The sequence below is a fragment of the Cydia strobilella genome, chromosome 19 (genome assembly GCF_947568885.1).
Source record: "Cydia strobilella chromosome 19, ilCydStro3.1, whole genome shotgun sequence".
Taxonomy (NCBI): Eukaryota; Metazoa; Arthropoda; class Insecta; order Lepidoptera; family Tortricidae; genus Cydia; species Cydia strobilella.
Window position 1 is genome coordinate 9,681,034 of NC_086059.1, and position 20,337 is coordinate 9,701,370.

General features: G+C 36.7%; 1 protein-coding gene and 1 long non-coding RNA gene across 10 annotated transcripts in view; both read left to right on the forward strand.

Annotated features, from left to right (window-relative positions):
* LOC134750117 (optomotor-blind protein) overlaps positions 1-16,313 on the forward strand; it is a 128,944-nt gene extending 112,631 nt beyond the window's left edge. For 2 of the 9 annotated variants that reach the window (XM_063685221.1, XM_063685217.1), the window contains 5 exons: positions 5,042-5,200; positions 6,615-6,691; positions 14,255-14,388; positions 15,021-15,345; positions 15,975-16,312. In XM_063685221.1, coding sequence (XP_063541291.1) covers positions 5,042-5,200; positions 6,615-6,691; positions 14,255-14,388; positions 15,021-15,345; positions 15,975-16,209 — 930 coding nt within the window. In that variant the 3' untranslated portion in view covers positions 16,210-16,312. Of the gene's footprint in view, positions 1-5,041; positions 5,201-6,614; positions 6,692-14,254; positions 14,389-14,410; positions 14,525-15,020; positions 15,346-15,974 lie in introns of all 9 variants that reach the window. The other 7 variants (XR_010128544.1, XM_063685223.1, XM_063685224.1 and 4 more) reach the window with 7 other exon arrangements.
* Positions 1-19,696, forward strand: part of LOC134750164 (uncharacterized) — a 289,739-nt gene extending 270,043 nt beyond the window's left edge. The window contains exons 2-3 of the long non-coding RNA XR_010128546.1: positions 17,358-17,516; positions 17,715-19,696. This is a non-coding gene — a long non-coding RNA (uncharacterized LOC134750164). The remainder of the gene's footprint in view (positions 1-17,357; positions 17,517-17,714) is intronic.
* The last annotated feature ends 641 nt before the right edge of the window (positions 19,697-20,337 follow it).

The window sequence follows — 20,337 nt, forward strand, 5'->3', positions numbered from 1 at the left end:
TTTCATGCACTTTAAATGAGTTTTGCTGATTTAGAAATGTCTGTGTATGATAAGGATCCTGGCAGAATTTTAAGTAATATTTTTCGAGAACGATACAACACAACCGAGGGTTGAACCCACGATTTTGAAGCACCACACACATATTAAAAATTAATGTCACAAAAAAAATCTATATGCTTTGCACCCCAAAACATCTTCCGTATTCCGTATAAGTACATGACACTCACAACCCCGTATTACGTCAAGGCCCGTGGCAATGCACTATAATTTGTGGCACACCATCATTACCGAAACCGCCGAGTTTCGGACGTATTGTACGTAATACGCGGTGAATATTTTATGAAGTCAGAGGTTAGATAAAGTGTGGCCGGAATTACTAATATCTATAAAATTAGGAAAACTACACCTGGCGCTTACAAAAGGGAACATTCCCCACATAATTTTACTTTATAAGACAGTTTGTCTTGTAAGTAGGTAGATTAATTCAATAAGCTGCTTATGATTGTTTACCTATGGGTGGTATGGTTGGTATTCCACCAGTCCAATGAGGGCTACTGTGTTTAATTTAGCCTCTAGGGGCGCTAGTCTAGATGGAGGTCTTTCTAAATGTCAAATGCATAGAAGTTTAAGCTTTATTATCGGGAATTTTCACTCCTTATTCATAATCGTGGTAAATCTTTGTCCATCTTTGATTAATAAACAAAAGATACTCGTATAGCTCAATAAATATTAGTGGTTTGAAAAAAGGGCCAACGGCCAACTAAAATATATGCAAACTTAAACAGGTTCAAAAAATGGCACAATTAGACTTTAAAACACCTTTATGTATATTAGAACGTATTGATTTTATAAAAATAAGCATAGAAGAATTTTGAAATCTGTTTTTCTGGACGTAGGTCTACATCTACAGTGGCGCCAACTGGTGAGCACAAAAACGGTAGCCCTCATTTCTTTGTCCATGTGCATTGCGTCTCACTCTCTCGTTAAACAAAATGTGAGATGCAAAATGACCAACCCGATAACGTAAGTACAGTCGAGTTCAAAAAACATTTACAAGCAAACGTTCCACAAATACCTATACTGTATATTTACTCGCATCTTATCTTATGTAGAAGTTAAGACTTGAGTGGCAATGAGGGTTGCAAAGAGATTTTTATTTTATTTGATCCGCTAAACTAAAGTATCCAAAATATGCTTACCTACAGCCAAGCACATTTTACAGTCCGGCAAAAAAGAGTAGAAATTAAAAAGTGGCAACACTGTAGTGTTGTCCCTTTCAAATCAATCTAAGAAAAACGGGACGACACTACAGTGTTGCCACTTTTTAATTTCTACTCTTTTTTGCCAGACTAGATGATTTCGCTCGACCACATGTAAAAAATGTCGCTTTTGTAAAATAATAGTTGGGTATGTATTGTTTGGTTAACAATACATACCCGACAGAGTTTAATGCACATATCCGACATTTGCCGTATTCGTTTCCTAATTAAAAGCAACCTAAATACCTATGACAATCCAATCGATAAATGCATATAATTGGAAAAAAATTGCGATGCACTATAATAGGGCAATTAGGGCTAGCTTCCTATAACGGCGGCGCCGGCGCTAGATGGTCATCGCCTCATGTAACATTCAACAGCGTACGCGATAATCACCTTTAATGATCTGGGTGCGTAGCCAACATGCCAATCGTTAACGCTCCGTAGCGTGGCGTAGTCACCAGGTCATCACTTTTTCATATTAGTGCGATGCGGGTATTATAGAAATGTCTGTTAAGTTCGCGCATTACAATAATTCTCTCTATAATTAATAGAATTGGAAACATCTTGACGTGTAAAAAATATCAACCGGGTTTTAAGTAATTGTTTTTCAGTCTAGGACGGTATGTTACTTATTTTACGACAGCTGACATCGTTTTTATACGAATAACATATCAATGGATGGCCCCAAGATAGAAAAGTTACGCAGAACAGCTGTATTAAGTAATCTACAAAAATTTCACAAAGTTTATTACATTTATTACAAGAACAATACAGCCAGACTTCGAATTTCGTTGTTTATAGCTGTACTAATTGTACACTTTTTCATATTACATTAGTCACTTAGTATATGTTTTTTTCTTTTGATTTATTGCTTCAGGCTCTTAAAAACATGAACACTTAATTTTCACGTCAAAAGCGCCCAACCACAATATTTCAATTACGTAAGTACACCATAAGTCAAAATAATCGCGCTCCCTTCACCTTTCCAGTGACGAACGGCCTTAAACACTGCAATTAATTAAAAAAGTTACGTAATCGTCCGTTTAAAAAAAGTGTGGACACGTGTATTTTTTTTTGCATTTTTTTCTGTGCCCAGTTAAGTAGAACGTGTAGATAAAGTCATCAGTTGGAAGGTAAAAACGCTGTTAGTGTATAAAGTTCATAAATGTGATGTTTTGCGGCATAGGTATATTATTAAAACTACAGAAACACAGGTAGTCTTTGTATTTTGAGACTTTTCCACCTGACTCTATTGCATAGAGTAACTTATACTAGAGCGGTACGGTATAGTAAATTTTGTAACCCCAGTAAATTCACTGCCATCTGTCGACACACTTTAAAACTAAAAATAAAGATTTATAAAAATACGATAAAATGTATTTAAATATGGATAAATGATTTTTTTTATTTGCATTAATTATTTTTATGATTTTGAACCATGTTCTTTCACTGATATGCGTTAAAATTGTTAAATAACAAACGAAACCGTCAACGCCATCTATACGACGGTTGGCCAAAGTTAGTAGCGCCCTCTGAACGAGAATCAAATTTTCTTGATTTTCGAGGCACGTTTTTTCCTTAGACTGTATCTATCTATTACGGAGTTATATCTATCTTTGCTCTATTGTAATAAGGTGTACATCGACACTATAGTTTTTTTATAGGACGTAAAGAAAAACAAGTAACCTTAAAGTCAGTCACTCATCGATTTTTCATCATTGAAAGGTACATGCAGAAGCAAATTATATATGCTACTGGCTTTTGCCCGCGACTTCGTCTGCGTGGAATCGGTAACAACAGCTAGAGTAAGTTTAGCGCCTGGATAAAGCGTAATAGCAATCATTCAATTTGAGCATACGCTTAATTGCTTGATGTCATTTATCAGGCAATTCATTAAATCTCTCAATGTCACCCCCCTTTCCTCTTTTTAGGGATGATTTCCGACATAAAAGCTAGCCTATGTCCTTTCCCGGGACTCAAACTATCTCTATGCCAAATTTCAACTATATCGGTTCAGCGGTTTAAGCGTGAAGAGGTAACACACAGATATGTGATAATAGGGTCCAGTTAAGAACCAACATCCTCTTTTGGAAGTAGGTTAAAGCAGTTAAACCTGAGAATTGAGAGAAATATATTTTAACACTTAAGGGGGCTCCCGCGGTTTTCATCGATTTCTGACAAGTTTTGAGCCGTTACTCCTACATTTGCACTACCGATAGAATTACAAGTATAAGACAAACGGCTATCGGTTCTTCAATCTTTTAGCTCCATTCTTGTCTCCCGGATTTTGAAAGAAATTAATACTTATTTTTTATGTTTTTTTTTTAATTGTTTAAAAAAACACTTTTTTCGTAACTCGATTGCTGTGAAGGATCTTACATATACGAAATCTATATATTTGGGTTCGCCTTTGACGCCTCTAAAAACTTTGCAGAGATTTTAATTTTAAACTAATTAACACAAAAGTTATGGCCAGCAAACCAGTTTTTTAGCCTGAAATTGTTCAACTTTGATGCCAAATATTTCGAAGCCAAAGAACTTTGAAGTAAATATGGGATACTATATTGCTTAAAGCCGTTGCTATTAATATGGTGTTACAAAAACCATAAAAAACTAAGGGTTTATGATTGATGGTGGATTGATGGTCATTGGCGCCAGGGAGCCCCTTAACTGTGCCCACGTCTTGCCGACAGCTTTCCTTATATATCTCAGTAAAAAAGACCAATTTTCGTCTCAAGTTAGGTATAATTATAAATACATAGTGGAGGTAATTATAGTACACGCCCTCGTATATCGGCCACTTAATAGCCTTCGTGTGCGATCAATCGTAATTTGACGACGATTTTCAACTGCAAATTATTAAGTGTCGGTGGTGAAATAAAATTATGGGTGATCGATTATAGACTGTTGTAAGGTTACTGCGTATATAGGTAGTCGCAAGGTGTTATACCTATAAGTATACTTTAGCTACAGGTTAAGATTAATACTCGAGCTTTCCATCATTTAAACAGAATCGACATTCCTATAGTCAAAAAGACATGCGCGAGCTATGCGCAAAAACCGTTTGCATTTGCGTTTTTGCAGTTTTGTCATAAAAAAATCTATGTTCCAATATCTATTAGGTACCTGATAATTATATGTATAAGCATGTTACATGTTACCCCTAATTAATGTTACAATTAGCTATTAAAACAGTGAGACAAGTTTTTGCCAGATATTTACAAACAAGTCAAACAAACTAGCGTCAATCGAATAGGTAATAATTTATAGAAAAGATTGCTTGACTTTAAAGGTGACATTCGGATGTCTACTGCTGCGACATTACTGCAGCGGCGTTGATGCCGCTACTGCAAGTATCTGTAAATTTCCTTGATAAAATGAATGACGGATTAAACTTCATAATCGTGGCAGTAATGCGGCGGCGGAAATTGGTAGATGCGGCGACATTAACGTCGCTACATCTCGCAACAGTATTGTAGCTGCAATTGACATCCGAATATCATCAAATCACATTTTAAGGTTTAATCCATACATTATTCAAGTTTCGATTCGCTAGACACTTATTAACAGAAAGTAGGTTTCTGCTCTGGGGGCCTAGGCAAGATGACAATCGCACATCGACAACAGGTCAAAGTCACGGTAACTATTTCCATACATTATTTAAGTTTCAATTAGCGTTTTTTATGAACAACCGTCATCTTGACTAGGCCTCCTGGGCATTCAAAATACCACCTGTTCCAATCATAAGCCTTCCGATCAAGTTCCTAAGCTGTTTGAAGTGTGTCACGCAGACGATCCTGAACTCCATGCACAAGTACCAGCCGCGGTTCCACCTGGTGCGAGCCAACGACATCCTGAAGCTGCCATACTCCACGTTCAGAACATACGTGTTCAAGGAGACGGAATTCATCGCGGTCACGGCCTACCAGAATGAAAAGGTCAGTTATTTTTACTACTGTTTGAAGTGTCTCATGGTCTCGAGTGGAATCGGAGACCTGATAAAAGGTGCGACACAAACTACCATAGTCCAATGTTCCCATAACGCTGAAGACCGTAGCAAGTGGAGGCGCATTGCGAGGGCTCTGTCAAGAGTGAACGACTGAGGAAGTGTGTCACGCAGACGATCCTGAACTCGATGCACAAGTACCAGCCGTGGTTCCACCTGGTGCGAGCCAACGACATCCTGAAGCTGCCATACTCCACGTTCAGGACGTACGTGTTCAAGGAGACTGAGTTCATCGCGCTCAAGGCCTACCAGAATGAGGTCAGTTTTTTTTATCAACACTACAAATATTTTAATTTAAGGAAAAATAGTTTCCTATTTTTCCTAATAATTCGAAATTGCGACCTTCTGGAACACCGGTCCAATTGCTCTTAATACTCTTAACCAACAAAGCTACCGAAGTCGAAATTTCCATTTTCGTTGAATTTTAAACAGTTTCTTTAAAAGGCTTTTTTTAAATTTTCCATTAATTCAAAATTTTATGGTCAGTTATGGCAAATAGGATATAATAAGATAGAGCGGTACTGTTATAGTAAATTTTGTAACCCCAATAAATTCACTGCCATCTATCGACACACCTTAAAACTAAAAATGAAGATTTATAAAAATACGATAAAATGTATTTAAATATGGATAAATATTTTTTTTTGTTTGAATTAATTATTTTTATGATTTTGATCCATGTTCTTTTACTGATATGCGTAAAAATTGTTAAATAACAAACGAAACCGTTAACGCCATCTATACGACAGTAGGCCAAAGCTAGTAACGCCCTCTGATCGAGAATCAAATTTTCTTGATTTTCGAGGCACGTTTTTTTCCTTAGACTGTATCCATCTATTACGGAGTTATATCTATCTTTGGTTATGGTTAAACGTAACTTTCTGAAAAAAAAAATGACCCCACCTCGCACCAACCCAATTTGAATTTGGAATTTGTTGCACGAAAATACTGTGAACATTGGATGATTGGAATTAGTTTTACATTAGATTACTACAGAATTTATAGATGTGCAAGTGCGGAAAGTTTCAATAAAGTTAAAAAAGTTCTCGTAAATTTCAGGAAAACTTCATAACTTTCATTTTAAAAACGGCACTCATTGTACAATAAAACTAACGCTTTATTGCACGGGTCTATTGTTTCCCACATAGCAAAGATAGATATAACTCCGTAATAGATGGATACAGTCTAAGGAAAAAACGCACATAGTTAGGTACCAATAGGTACAGATCACAGATTAAAAGTAAAGCAACCCACATAACACAGTAACAGGCGGTCTTGTTCCTAAGGAGCGATATCTTCTAGACAACTTTTGGGTATATAATACTAATATTACTTGCCATTTTCAGATAACGCAACTGAAGATCGACAATAACCCTTTCGCGAAAGGATTTAGAGACACCGGCGCGGGAAAGAGAGAGAAAAAGTAAGTATCTATCCCTTTCTACAGGCTCTTTCATATGAATAAGATGCTAAAGTAGATATTCTAGAAGCAAATAATTTGTTTACTTCTATCTACTTCTGCATTTGTGCCTATCAATTTCTCTTCTTAAACATATACATATAAAATAGTAAGATTGTACGACAAGGGCATAAAGCGATCCATTTTTATGCGAGGCAATTGAGGATAAAAATGGACATTTATGCCTGAGTTATACACTCTGCTTTTCATTTCTATGAAATATACATACAAAAATATCCAATATAATAGGTTATTTTACGATATTTATTCAAGACTAAAGAAAATTGTTGTCGGGAGCGCGCCGGTCGGGGGCGCGCCGGCAGGGATGGCAGTTTGTATGGCACTAATAAGGGTCGTAATAGATGATTTTACTTTATGCTCTAGAACATAATAAGCAACTTTATGTTGTCTACGCATGACTTAGTCGAACTTTACGAGCATGAGAAGTGAACAATTATTTTTTACGGATAGTAATTTTAAAACAGGTACCGTAAAACCACCCAACATACTTAGTTCAAAATATTTCAACTAACTATTCCAACTTTAAAACATGCTTTTCATATTTTTCAGAATCGATGATTAGTTCCAAACCTATTCGAATATCTTGGTTTAGGTGTAACTATTATTTTAATTTACTGAGCTCTGAGCCAAAATAGTTTAATAAATGGCGTAAACACACCCAGAAAATACTAAACATACCATTGATATTGGCACTTCTTTAATAATTGTTGAACTTGTAGACCAGGCAGGGGCCCGTTTATCAAAAGCTTGTAGCTTGTAATACAATTGGAAGTCCCTTTTTAACAGCTTTTATTAGAAAGGGACTTCCACTTGCATTACAAGCTACAAGCTTTTAATAAACGGGCCCCAGTTATAGTATTGGACTATAGTTAGTTGATTTTATTACGGTATGGGTTTGATGCGATTGCAGTCTTTAATTGTTGGGTGGGTACTTATTTTTTGTACGTGTGTCTTGCTTTTATGTAGGTAATATTTTATCGACTATCATTGATTCTGAAGAACATGTAAAGCATGTTTTCAAGTAGAGTTAGGTTAATGACTTCGCCAAATAATCTAGAATAGTCACTCCGCTCAAAAAAGAAATAATTAATCTCAAAAGTTCTTAGAATATATCATTAAAGTGATATATTAGCGACCGGTTAGCACTTTAAATCGTACTAAATCTCGGGATATCAATTAACGCTTTAATTAGAAGCCGGTAACCAACACGAACTTATCAATATATCGTGAGAAAAAACAGTCAAGTTTCATAAGATAAAGCTTACACTATCTATCAGATAAGATAAACAGGCGAGGGGACACGTCGCATTAGAAAACACAATTACGCTAATAGCTATTTAATTATCAAAAAAAAACACGGTAGGTGGCTAAGGTGGCGCAACGCAACTAAAAGCTCACTGTAAGATTAATGAAGGCAAAAACCGCCGGCAGCTTAAGCAAAGTTAACAGCTAACGAAATTAGCCTCCTATCTCCGAATCTCGAATTAATTAGAGCAAGTGCCGACATTTCCGAACGCAGCGGCAGCACCGGCGCCTTCCAAATTCAAATTAAACCAATCCGGCGCCTCCTTATTCGTGTTCCGAGTTTAAACACGGCGAGTAACGGCAAAATGGTGGAGTCATTCTACTTGCCGCTTTTTTCAACCGTCTTTAGCGTGCAAGGGAGAAAATTGGATTTTCACGATTAAATCAGCTTTGCTTTTTTTCGCGGCGTAATTTACCCGTAGGATAGGTTCCGCGAACGTATTTGAATTTCGAACGAGAACTCAATTAGCTCTTTTGATGAATAGGTAAATCGGATTATAGGGTTTTTCAGTTTAAGCGAAAATGTGGGTTAACGCGGGCCGCGGTGCCGGCGGCTATTTGGCTAGTCAGCGTTGACCTAGTTTGAACCCATCCGATTGATTTAATTCTAAGAGATACCTATTGATAAGAGATATTTGATATTGAGAAGAGATTTATTCGGCGTTCAAAAGGTTAGCATAGGTATAAATATTATGTAGGTAATTGTAAGAAACACGTGTGCCTATCCCTTGTTTGACGCCGGGACATCCCGCGGGTGCACGCTTCTGAGCTACACCTTTAGCTTTATAATCATGCACAATATACCATATATTATTTAAGAAAAACTGTGAAATATTTATCTGCATGCAAACATTATTTACGGTAAAGAGAAGGTTGGATTATTAAATTATCATATCAAAGCGGAAATCTACTTTAACTCTTATATATTATGTATATGATCCCGATTTCAGTTATACATATTGTGTATGTATTACTGTGTATCTGTTTATATACTGTGTAAGAAACTGGCTCCTGACATTGTCTCGCGAATTACGAGCGCGGTTAATGTTTATAAGCAGGCAGAACCAGTCGGGGGACTTTTACGGTTTGTGCCACCCGCGATATCTATTAGCAGGTTTTTCTCACTACTTAGTACAATTATGGTCTGATCGATGCAGGTTTTACTGGAAATTCATTATTTTGACGTTTTGCATTATATTTAATGACGTCACAAAAATTAATTTACCTAATATTATTTTTTTGACAAACTTCGGGATCTTATCTATTTCTGTATAATAACGTCGTAAATAATCTGTACAGAGTCAAAATTTCATATCACTATATAATTGGCTCGACATTTTTTTTATTCAGTTTTGTCAGCCAGCAAATAAAATTAAAAAAATGCTTGTTTTATAAATGCAAACCCTAAATTGTTAATGTAAATCAAGAGACAAAACAGTGACAAGGATTAACAAGCAAACGCGACTCCAAAGAAAATATTCACAAACTGCAAAATTTTCATGGAAAGCTCTCGGTTTTTTCTCTGCATGTTTAATTGTTTATTGCCAATCGGTCTGACGGATAGTCTCGATTTCGAATATTTCGATGCCACTTGTATGACACAATGTATGACTAAATTGACAGGTATAAGCCCTGCATAAAACTAAATTTCAACCGCCGGATGTTTAATCACATGCACACGTTAGGTATTACCTACTCGTACCTTAGCTACACGTAAGGAATCTTTAATTCGCTCACACATTTCGCACCGGACGGGCTCATGCCGCAGCTTCCGAATTAGAGCGGATGAGCCGGATGCCGGAAGTTCTTTTTTCAAAATGGCCGCCGGCCGGAAGGGCGGAAAACGTGAGCGTTTTGACAAACGCCGCGCTCGGAGGACACATGCCGAGCATATTTCATCGTCCCTTTGTGGCGGGTGGACGTGTGGGCAGTGCGCCGTGATGCCCTTTGCCAAGATGTTGGTGGTTATGGGTGCTTGAATATGGAACGAATTTATATTTTAAAGGTCTTGTTTTTAAATTTTCATGGTACTTTTTTATCGAATGCGGCCCAGCCACTACCAGTAAGAATGACATGAAAAATATTAACTTTTCTTCGTTCCGTTGAATTTTTCACATCATTTCAATGTATTCTAACCATTCACATTCGTTTTTTTATGTTTATTTATTTAAAAAGTATTATGTTTAAAAAAGTCACCGGATCCGATTTGATCTTCTTAAAGCAAACTGAAATGATTTTATGTTTATCATATTTATTAAGTGACAAATGCGCAAACCAAGGAGGCTCACCCTAGAAAGAATCACTTACCACCCTACAAGGCTTACATTTAACCAATGATTCCCAACTTTACCAAAGATAATCAAATCCCTAAATTCATCATCCGAGCTTTAGGGATAAACTACAGGGCATCAATAAAAAAGCGAGGGGAACGGAGCGGGATGAAATTTGGTGAAATTACAAGGCGAGCCACCCCTAGAGTTTACATTGTAACGCGAACACCCTAATGCCGACAGTTTAACTTAGGGTTGCCACATTTTTATCATTTTTCGCCGTCTCAAAGCTTAGGTTCGCGTGACTAAATGCAATTGCTCTCTGTGCAATCTGATTGTACAACATAAGGAGCGCATTTGGCAATCCGCCTGAGTTTGGGATTGTTTCTCGCGTGCTTTCCCTCTAATATGAGAGTAAAGATTGACTATTATTATGTACTAGTAAGATTTTTGGTACCTAGTTGCAGAGTACGAGTATATTGCATTAGAATATATTGGGTGTAAAAATAACAATACATTAAAGATCCTCAAGTTTTTATTACGGAAGATGTAGGAATGTCGGACATATTTTTATGAAGTTTATTTTTACCTAAATAAGTTATATGTCTAACGTAACAGAAATATAATATTTCTTGCTAAAATCTAGAGCGTTCATCCAATATGAGGCCCCGAGATGCCTGAGTGAAAATAACCTAAGAAAATATCTCTAGCTAATCCCGCTTTTACAAAACAGGAACCTTTTTTATAGTTATTTACGATACAAGTGCAAAAAATAGACATGTTACATATCTAAAATTAATATTACACGTGTATCGTACAACGTTTTACAGTACATATGGCCCTTTAAATTTTCGACGTAGTTACGTAATGTGCTTATTATAGCACCGGTGTCGTAATGTAGCACCATGTACTGTAAAAACTTTAAAGTCTCCATCGTCAACCCTAGCAGGGGTGGACCGAATTAAATTCTATCAGCGACAATGAGACGAGTTAATACAGGCGACCGCGGACGACCCTAAAACAATGAGTGCCGAAAGCAAATCATTGTGCACTATTGTCATGGAAATTATTTTCGAATGTTTTGGGAGCGTTTAGGCGACTTGGGAGTACCGCCAACTAAAGTAAATATTTGTTTTATGAAACTGATGCTTGCATAGGCATCACACCTTTAAACCTTTAATTAAAGGTGGTGTTTTGTTATATCAACATAAGTTTATAGGTATGTCAATATATCATTCGATAATCATGGCATCTTTTCAAGTGTGAATCTATCTACATACCTAACTCCATTTAACCAGAATAATCTGATCTGATATATTATGTATTAGGTACCGATAAATTTTTGGATTTAACTAAAATAGTAAGTAAGTAAGTAATGATTTATTGTCAGATTGTGCATGTCAGTATACAGATGTTATAATAGTATCTTGTAATAGTAAGTGTCACAATCAACCGGTTTAGGGTATAGAATGTACTTATTCCTAAAATACAATAGTATATATATATTATATATATATATATAATATATATATATATATATAATAGCCAGATAAATTACATTCCAAAGACAGAGTCAATTCAATATTAGTATAGTTTACATTATAATTCAAGTCAATATACATTATAATTTACATGTCAAGTGATCGATTTTGTTCTGTTCTGAGAAAAAAATCATCGAGATTGTAAAAACATTCAGTTAATAGAAAGGTGTTTAACTTAGAGAAAAAATTGTTGCTTGGTAACTCTGTCCATGACATAGGAAGTGCATTGTAAATGCGGACAGCCATGTGGTAGCAATTTTTCTTATTCTTATTATTATTATAATAGATTTCATTCATCAGAAGATTGAGAAGATAGGGTCATTGCGCTAGTTTTCGTCCAGCTCTAGTTTTCGTCAACGACGAAATTTGAATATAAACCAACATTGCTGCACAAATTTGGACTTATTGCAATCCTTAATGTCTAAACAATACATAAAAATTATATTTCGCAAGTAGCAAATTAAAAATAAAATATATTATTATGTAACACGAGCATAGAAGGAAACTAGCGCAATGACCCTACGTACATTATATTATTATTTTAGCTAAGTATGTAGTAATGTTATGAATAAGACACTGATGAAATTAGGATTTTACATTGCAATTTGACATTTTTTTTCTACCATTAGCCTACTTATTATTATACGACATCAATAAATTGGAATAATAACTATTAATAATAAACTGACAAATCAATTCAATTAATCATTTACCAATATAATTATTTTTGACGATATATTCTTAGATTTAGTTTTAAGATTTGCGGTCATTTATTTTATTTTAACTTAAATTGATTACTAATAAGTAAATGTAATTAGCCTAGAATAATATTACTATTGTGTGCCCTTACAGGGTGTCATGATCTGATTTTATATTATGTAACACCTATTATGTACATGACAATACAATAAATAAATGATAAATGATAAAATGATAAATGATACATTCTACTGCAGGTGTATTTCCTCAAAATTGTTTATTTTAGTTTTGTAGAGAGGATTTTGCTTATAGTGAGATATTTTCGAGATAACTAGGAAACTATGCCTTACCCCTTTAACCACCAAAGACGTCAACTGACGTACGCGGCTACAGCCCAATACCAACCTTCGTGCATTATGACAAGGTTCACCATGGCACAGAATAAGTAATAGTATTATACAGAATGGTCACGCACCGCCCCGCCCCGATTCGAATTACCTCGCCCCGCGACACCAGATTGACGAGCTTTTGGCGAACGCTCAGTACTGTTAACAATGACGCATGACGCGTGTACCGACGTGCCGTTCACACATAGAAACGCAAATTTTTGATGTAAGTATGGCGTGCGCACTATAGGCGTGGTGTTCAAAATGTTAATAACCTTATCATATCCTCGTTTAAAATATAATATTTACTACAAGGAATTTTTTAATAAAACGTGTATACAAACGCAAAAATAAAAGCCCTAAACGCAAACTATATACTTAATGGTACGTGACAGCACCGCGTTAATAATTTAAAAATGACAGTGTGCACTTTGGGGGCGTCAAACGGTTGACATTTCGGTAATGGGCCGCAAAAGGTTAATCATCTCCTAATGACAGCGAAATTCGATCCGTAACAATTTGCCCTTTCGCCGTTTTAGGGTTAAGAAAAATATGTTAGGTGCAGTATGTTGAATATTATTAGATTTGATAGCAATATTACCATCAGATTATCAATAAACATTAGAGTGACAATCTTATACAAACAAAAAGCTGAAGATATAAAAAATCCTTTACTCGGACATTTTTCTAGCTTTTATTCCGATTTTAGCTAGAACTCTATCCATATTGTAGCATTTTGGCAGTGATAAATTACACTAATATGCCGTGGGTTTACTGTGGTCAAGTATATTTTGTGTATGTAGAAGTGAAGACAGAACGTAGTATTAATATAGGGCCATTTACACGGTATCAATTTCTCGCTTTTTGCTCGAGTTTCACAACTAAAGGATGACTCACGTTAGACCGGGCCGTGTCCGGGCCGGAGCTTCCGGCGCTTACTTTTCTATGACATGACAGGTGATCACGTGATGCCTTCCATAGAAAACGAAGCGTCGGAAGCTCCGGCCCGGACACAGCCCGGTCTAACGTGAGTCATCCTTAATCGTGTATCGGGTACCGTTGGGCTTTTATTCTAAGGACTAGGTAATTTAGGCGGTACCAGACGCATGCGAATTTCGGTAGAGTTTCGTCACATTGCGGAACGTTCTTGATGAATGTTGAATTATTTTTTTATTGTGTTTTATCTCAGTTGCTGTCAATGTAACTAAACTCGCATGCGAGTTCTTGCCTCGTCTTAGCATACCTAGGTATACTTAGTTAAAATTAGTTTTCCCTCAATAAATTTCGCAATGATAACACGAGTAGTCTGTCCGTGTACCGCAGGCAGGCGCTGCTGACGGCGCGCTCTGAGCCCCGAGACGAAGACGACGAGCGGCCTTTGGACGTCGGGGGCCCCTCGAGTCCGCCGGCCCCGTCCAGCACACACCACACCAGCACGTGTGAGTAGCAATTGTACCGCAGGCAGGTGCTGCTGACGGCGCGCTCCGAGCCCCGATACGAAGATGACGATCGGCCTCTGGACGTCGGCGGCCCTTCAAGTCCACCGGCCCCGTCCAGCACACCACACCAGCACATGTGAGTAGCAATTGTACCGCAGGCAGGCGCTGCTGACGGCGCGCCCCGAGCCCCGAGACGAAGACGACGAGCGGCCTCTGGACGTCGGCGGCCCCTCGAGCCCGCCGGCCCCCTCCAGCACACGCCACCCTAGCCACATGTGATGTGAGTATCTTTCCTGCTCATTTTAATTTAAAGATATTTCGTCGGCAAAAAGCCCATAGACTCGATTTATTCCCATAAACGTCGGCAAAAAGCCCATACACCTTCCAACCGAACTTATTGGACTTTTATCTAGTAAGTGATCTACTTGGCTGCTATTAAAGTCTTCAACGTGACATTAAAACCTGGAGGCCAAAATGTATGTACGCTCAGTGTAATAATTTAATTTAATTAAATTCCTGTCAAATTTGTGATTTTTCCACTCCACGATCAAATCTAAACATAATTTGTTGGAGATAGCGATGGAATACTCCGTTTTTTTTTGGGTAAACTAAATAAGTTTTTCCTTTTGCAGCCTGGTTCAGTTCTACCGCGGGCGACTCCGGCGCCGAAGAGATCAACGAGGCCGGTTCGGACTCGTCCTGCTCGGGCGGCGCGCGCGCCTCCTCCCCTCCCGCGGGCCCCTCCCGGCCGTCGCCCGCGCCCGACGTGTCCCTTGGCCCCCCTGTGCAGCCCCCGTTACTCCCCTACCTGTACCCGCCGTCGCTGTACCCGCCGCCGTTCTTCCCGACGCATCAGATGCCGCCGGGTCTGCTGTTTAACCTGCATCCGCTGTTGCAGCAGTACTCGCTGCCACCTCCACCTGCATTGCCTGCGCCTCCGATAGGGAAAATGCACAGGTTAGTGTATTAATGAGATGTGATTTTAGTGTTAGAATAAATTGTTTACAAAAAATAGAAGAAAAAATGTCCCACTACATTTTAAGGTCGCATTTGGATAGCGACTGCAGCAGCATTACTGCTAAAGCGATTATCACATTCAATCTGTCAAGGCGTTTAACAGTGACATCGCCAGTTTACCGCTGCTCAGATTGCAATCCGAATGTCGCCTTTAGACTACATTTTTCTACTCGTCGACTGTAATGGTTGAATTAAGATTTCGTATACCAAACTATAATTGCGTACTTTTCATGTATGGACTCCCAAATTCAACTATAATATTCATTTCGATACGCTGTAGTCAACTATAAAAGAATTTGACCAATCACGTGCCGCCGCGCTCCCATAGAAAATACATAAACGCGTGACTATTTTTGTCTACCAATTACCAATTTTCATTAATTATTTAATACCTTACTCGACTGAAACACGGTACTCGATTAAAAAGCAGGTATTATATCACGATTGTATAAAATACTATTACGAGTACTACTCTGCTTTTCTATGTAAATTACAAAGCCACAATCTTACAAACCATCAGAAAGAAAAACTTATAGATTTTGGTCACTAACGGCATTAATCACCCACAGGTTCGCACCTTACGCTCTACCCGGCTTGGGGTCCGCGTTCGAGCAAGTCGCCCCGCGAGCCCGGAGTCTCAGCTCGTCGCCCGCGAGGCCGCGAGTCGGGTCGCCCCCCGCGCGAGCGGCCTCCGCCGACCCCCCTCCGGACGCCCCCACGGCCACCGCCACGGGCACCCCGCCGTCGGACCTAAAGAGTATTGAAAGGATGGTCAACGGTCTGGACGTGGAGACGCAGGACTGACTCGGAAGAGCGTTGTAAATACCGTGTATTTATATCGATGTAGCTACGCCTGGTGCATTATTCGTGTCTTCGATGATAGCATTATATTTCAGACTTTTGCTCCATTTTATATTATTTTTTATAAAATATATTTTAATTATGTGCAAACATGACAATACATGAAATTAAGGAAAATAATACACTAGTGCCACTCCAAATGGCTTGGTGGAGAGGTTTAACAGTTTTGTTGAAACCGTTTTTATTAGAACATCTGAGTACTCGTATTCGTATTAATACTAATTCTGCCAAATCGTTATTCTATTTTTTTATTGAATGCAATGAATCATATTAAGTGAAGATGCCAATAGATGCAGCCAGGCGCGGCTTTTTTGTATCGTTCCTATTTTTTTCTGTCGAGTTCTATTCGGGTCGATATTCGTATACTAAATGTAAATAGTTAAGTTAGGTTATTGAGACCTGTAAGGCAGTTCAACGTGAACTGTGACGTCAGAAAAGTGTTGACGGGCCCCGTTCTCATTGCGCTTTTTAGACTCCTATAAAAAAGGTAACTTTAGTAAGTATATATTAAATACATTCAAGCCTATGAGACCTTTATTTAGGGCTCTTAACCAAATAGGTAAAAAGGAACCTTTTCTCATTAAATTAAAAAAAAAGAATTATTAACCAAATCAATTTAAACCGAATTCCGGAAAATACGATAACGGACTTGTAATATATAAAAAAAATTGTAGTAATTATATAACCACTATTTGAATTTTAGGTAAATTTGTGGGCTGTGTTAAGCATCAGAGTTATATCGAAATATAATATGTTCTAACGCTATGATATAACCAAATTTATCAAACAACAAGTCAAAATAGTTTAACTTTGCTGTCTAATAGGACTCTACTAAGCGCATGATATTTATGTTTCATAACCTTAGGGTCGACAATTTTTGACGGAAAAAATATGACTTTATGAGTGTTTTAAGTGATTTTCCACTATCTGGCATTAAAAAACCTTTTTTAACTATAATGAAAAAAAAAAAAAAAACAAAATGATACTTGTTATTTTTTCGTAATTTTTTTTACACGTCTGCTTTTAATGTTACTACAAGTATCGTAACATTTTTTGATAAAAACTTTCAATTTTAGACTTAATGTATAAAGTTAATACAATTATTATGGCAGATACTTGAAAAACCATATTTTTTCCGCAAAAATTCCGACATCTCATAACATTAACATCGAACACTACACGTAGGTTACGCGACACACAATAGTAATCACTAATAGTTTTCCACCGGAGTAGCAATAGGCTAACGCAGCGTCTAACGTAGGCGAACAACTCGTGAACGCGAAGCGAAGCGGCGCGGCGGGCCCACGGCGTTCGCGTTCGCAACGAGATCGCCCACGTAGGCGTAGGACACTTCTATAGGTATCAAAGGATTGATTCACCCCGCGCCGCATTGCTTCGCTTCGCGTTCGCGTGTTGTTCGCCTACGTAGTACGCCGCATGACATATAGAAACCTCTCGAAGTGATGGATCTGCAGTTGTGTCACAATCACCTTTTCAAATGTTAGTTTTTTTTATTTAGATACTTTTGTGATAAATATTAGGGATAAATAGTTTGACCAGAGCCGCTTGTTCGTGAAGGAGGCCGAGAGAATTATACGATTTTTTTCTTTTGCCAGCGTATGCATTATGCTAGTATTATAACCCCAAAAATAATAAGCATAGTTTTTTATCTACGTCCATATCATTTTATTTATTTATATATTTTATTTTTAACCTCTATATGATATTTTAAAAACTATAAACTAACGGCCTATATTAACAAACCTGTATCTGTGGGTGCAATTTACGTTATCGATAACACATAACTTAATTACATTAAAATTTTGAACATCTCTGTGAAACAAAAAAAATTGATTTGGCCTCTATTCTAATATCAATCGAGATTTTTATTCGAAATGAAGTGTCAGTTGCAAACAAAAAAAAATTGATTTGGCCTCTATTCTAATATCAATCGAGATGACGTTTTATTCGAAATGAAGTGTCAGTTGCAAACAATTTTGACAAATTTCGCATGTTACTTGATATCGAACGATATGGCAGTGACTAGTTTGTCCCTGATTTAAAAAAAAACAACGGATGTGTGACATGCGAGAAAAAGTTTGCATAACCGCCATTTTTTGACGTTTAATTAGTTTATAAGTATAAAAAATTATTTTGTTTTGTTGAAGCTTATTATATGGATGTATATAAAGCAGTCAGAGTAACTGTACATAATTAGGCATTAAAATACTCGTGTCATCCTTTTATGAAACTCATTTCATTTGTTTCATAAACCCACACTAGTATTGTAATGCCTTTCATTACAGTAGCAGTGACATAATCTACTATTATTCTACTGTTACTTCCAAAATTGGTTTACCAGACTGTAGATATTTATTGTTTAATTAAAGAATCAACTTTATGTTCTGTTAAACAAAAAAGCTCCTAATTGGAGTTATCACTTTTTTACTACAAAATATTATTAGTGCTATTAATATTAATGAAATGATGTGCAATTCAAGAGCATTGTGTTTTGTGCTACAACTGTATTTTGGTCAATTCGTTCATCAATTCATTTAAACTCATTCTGTAGAGTAATAATAAATATACATTGCTTTATTTTGTAAATACAATTTGTAAGGTATATATGCGTGTTTACTAATAGACATATTTTGAAAATATGTTTGTCAATTGTGCTGTGAGATTAGCGTTCGTTTAATTGTTGCTAATAATTTAAAAAGTCAATTCAAATTTCACTAATAGTTATTTTTGATAATAAAATGGAACAGTGTTGTTGCAAATACAATTTGATAATGATAATTGTCAAACATGTTTTTACAAGATTTAGTTACCTTGAAATATTTATTTCGGCTTCAAAATATATTTTGATAACTTATTTGTTTAGAAAGTATAGGTATAAATTTTCTCTTGCCCAACAATTGAACGCGCGCGAAAAACGATTGATAAAATCTAACGTTAAGTTAAAAAAAGTTTGTAATATATAGTTGATAACTATTGTAGTTAAAAATACAAAATATATTATCTATAAAATGAAAATAATTTTCCATGGAATTCATTAAATTTAAGCATTAAGAGTTTGACATTTCGACATTTTTTTTTTGTATTAAGTACTTACAGTGTTTTACAAAATAAATGACTGTAGCATAAAGTCGTCCTAGTGTGCGTGTTCCGTCACGACTTCATAAGCCAATCAGAGCACAGCAGAATGATTGTTGTCCAATCAAAAAAGCGTATCACAGCTTACTTCTCCACTCATTTATTTTGTAAAACACTTTATCTGTAAATTAGAACCAGAGATTTGACATGCAATACAATTCGTTATTTTGCCATTTTGACAAGCTTGCGGCGAGGTCTGTAAGCAGTTTGTAAGTGCAGCTGTAATTGAGAAATTATTCATTAAAATATAATAGATAAATCTATTGACAAAATACTTATTGTTTCTTTGCTAGGAATACCCTAACGAGACACCCAAAAATAAGGTAATTATCACTTACCTACTTCCAAAGAAAAAACCAGTGAACGTATAGGTACCACTTTTAACGTGTGCCTTGTGCAACCTAAAGGAACGTGAAACGAAGTGTACGCTGGACAACGCTATCCCTCAAGATTAGTATTTTAAACGAAGGCGGTGAAACCAAAAACAACAAGCAGATAGTCAAGAAGGTTAGGATTAAGTCAATCACATTATAAATAAAATTTCAAGATGTAGGTAATAAGTTCCATCGCGCTGGACCGATATCAGTAATTTTCACTATTTTAAGCGCGTCGCTCTTTGATAGGTAGGTAGGTAAATACTTAGGCACCTATGGAAAATATCGATTATCTCACATGAAGTTTGAATATAGGTAATCTCCTCATTGATTAATGAATTTCATTATTTATTTATTCTAAATTCAGACAGCTGGCGTTACCCTTCTTTATTTATAAGTAGGTAATGTGCATTTTAAAATGAATCACGTGTGTGTTCTCTATTTGTCAAAGGCGTATATTTTAACCTTTCGTCTGTGGTGGTCAAAAATCGTTGGTTCAAACCTCGGTTGCTGTATAGAGCAAAAATATCGCTCTCAAAAA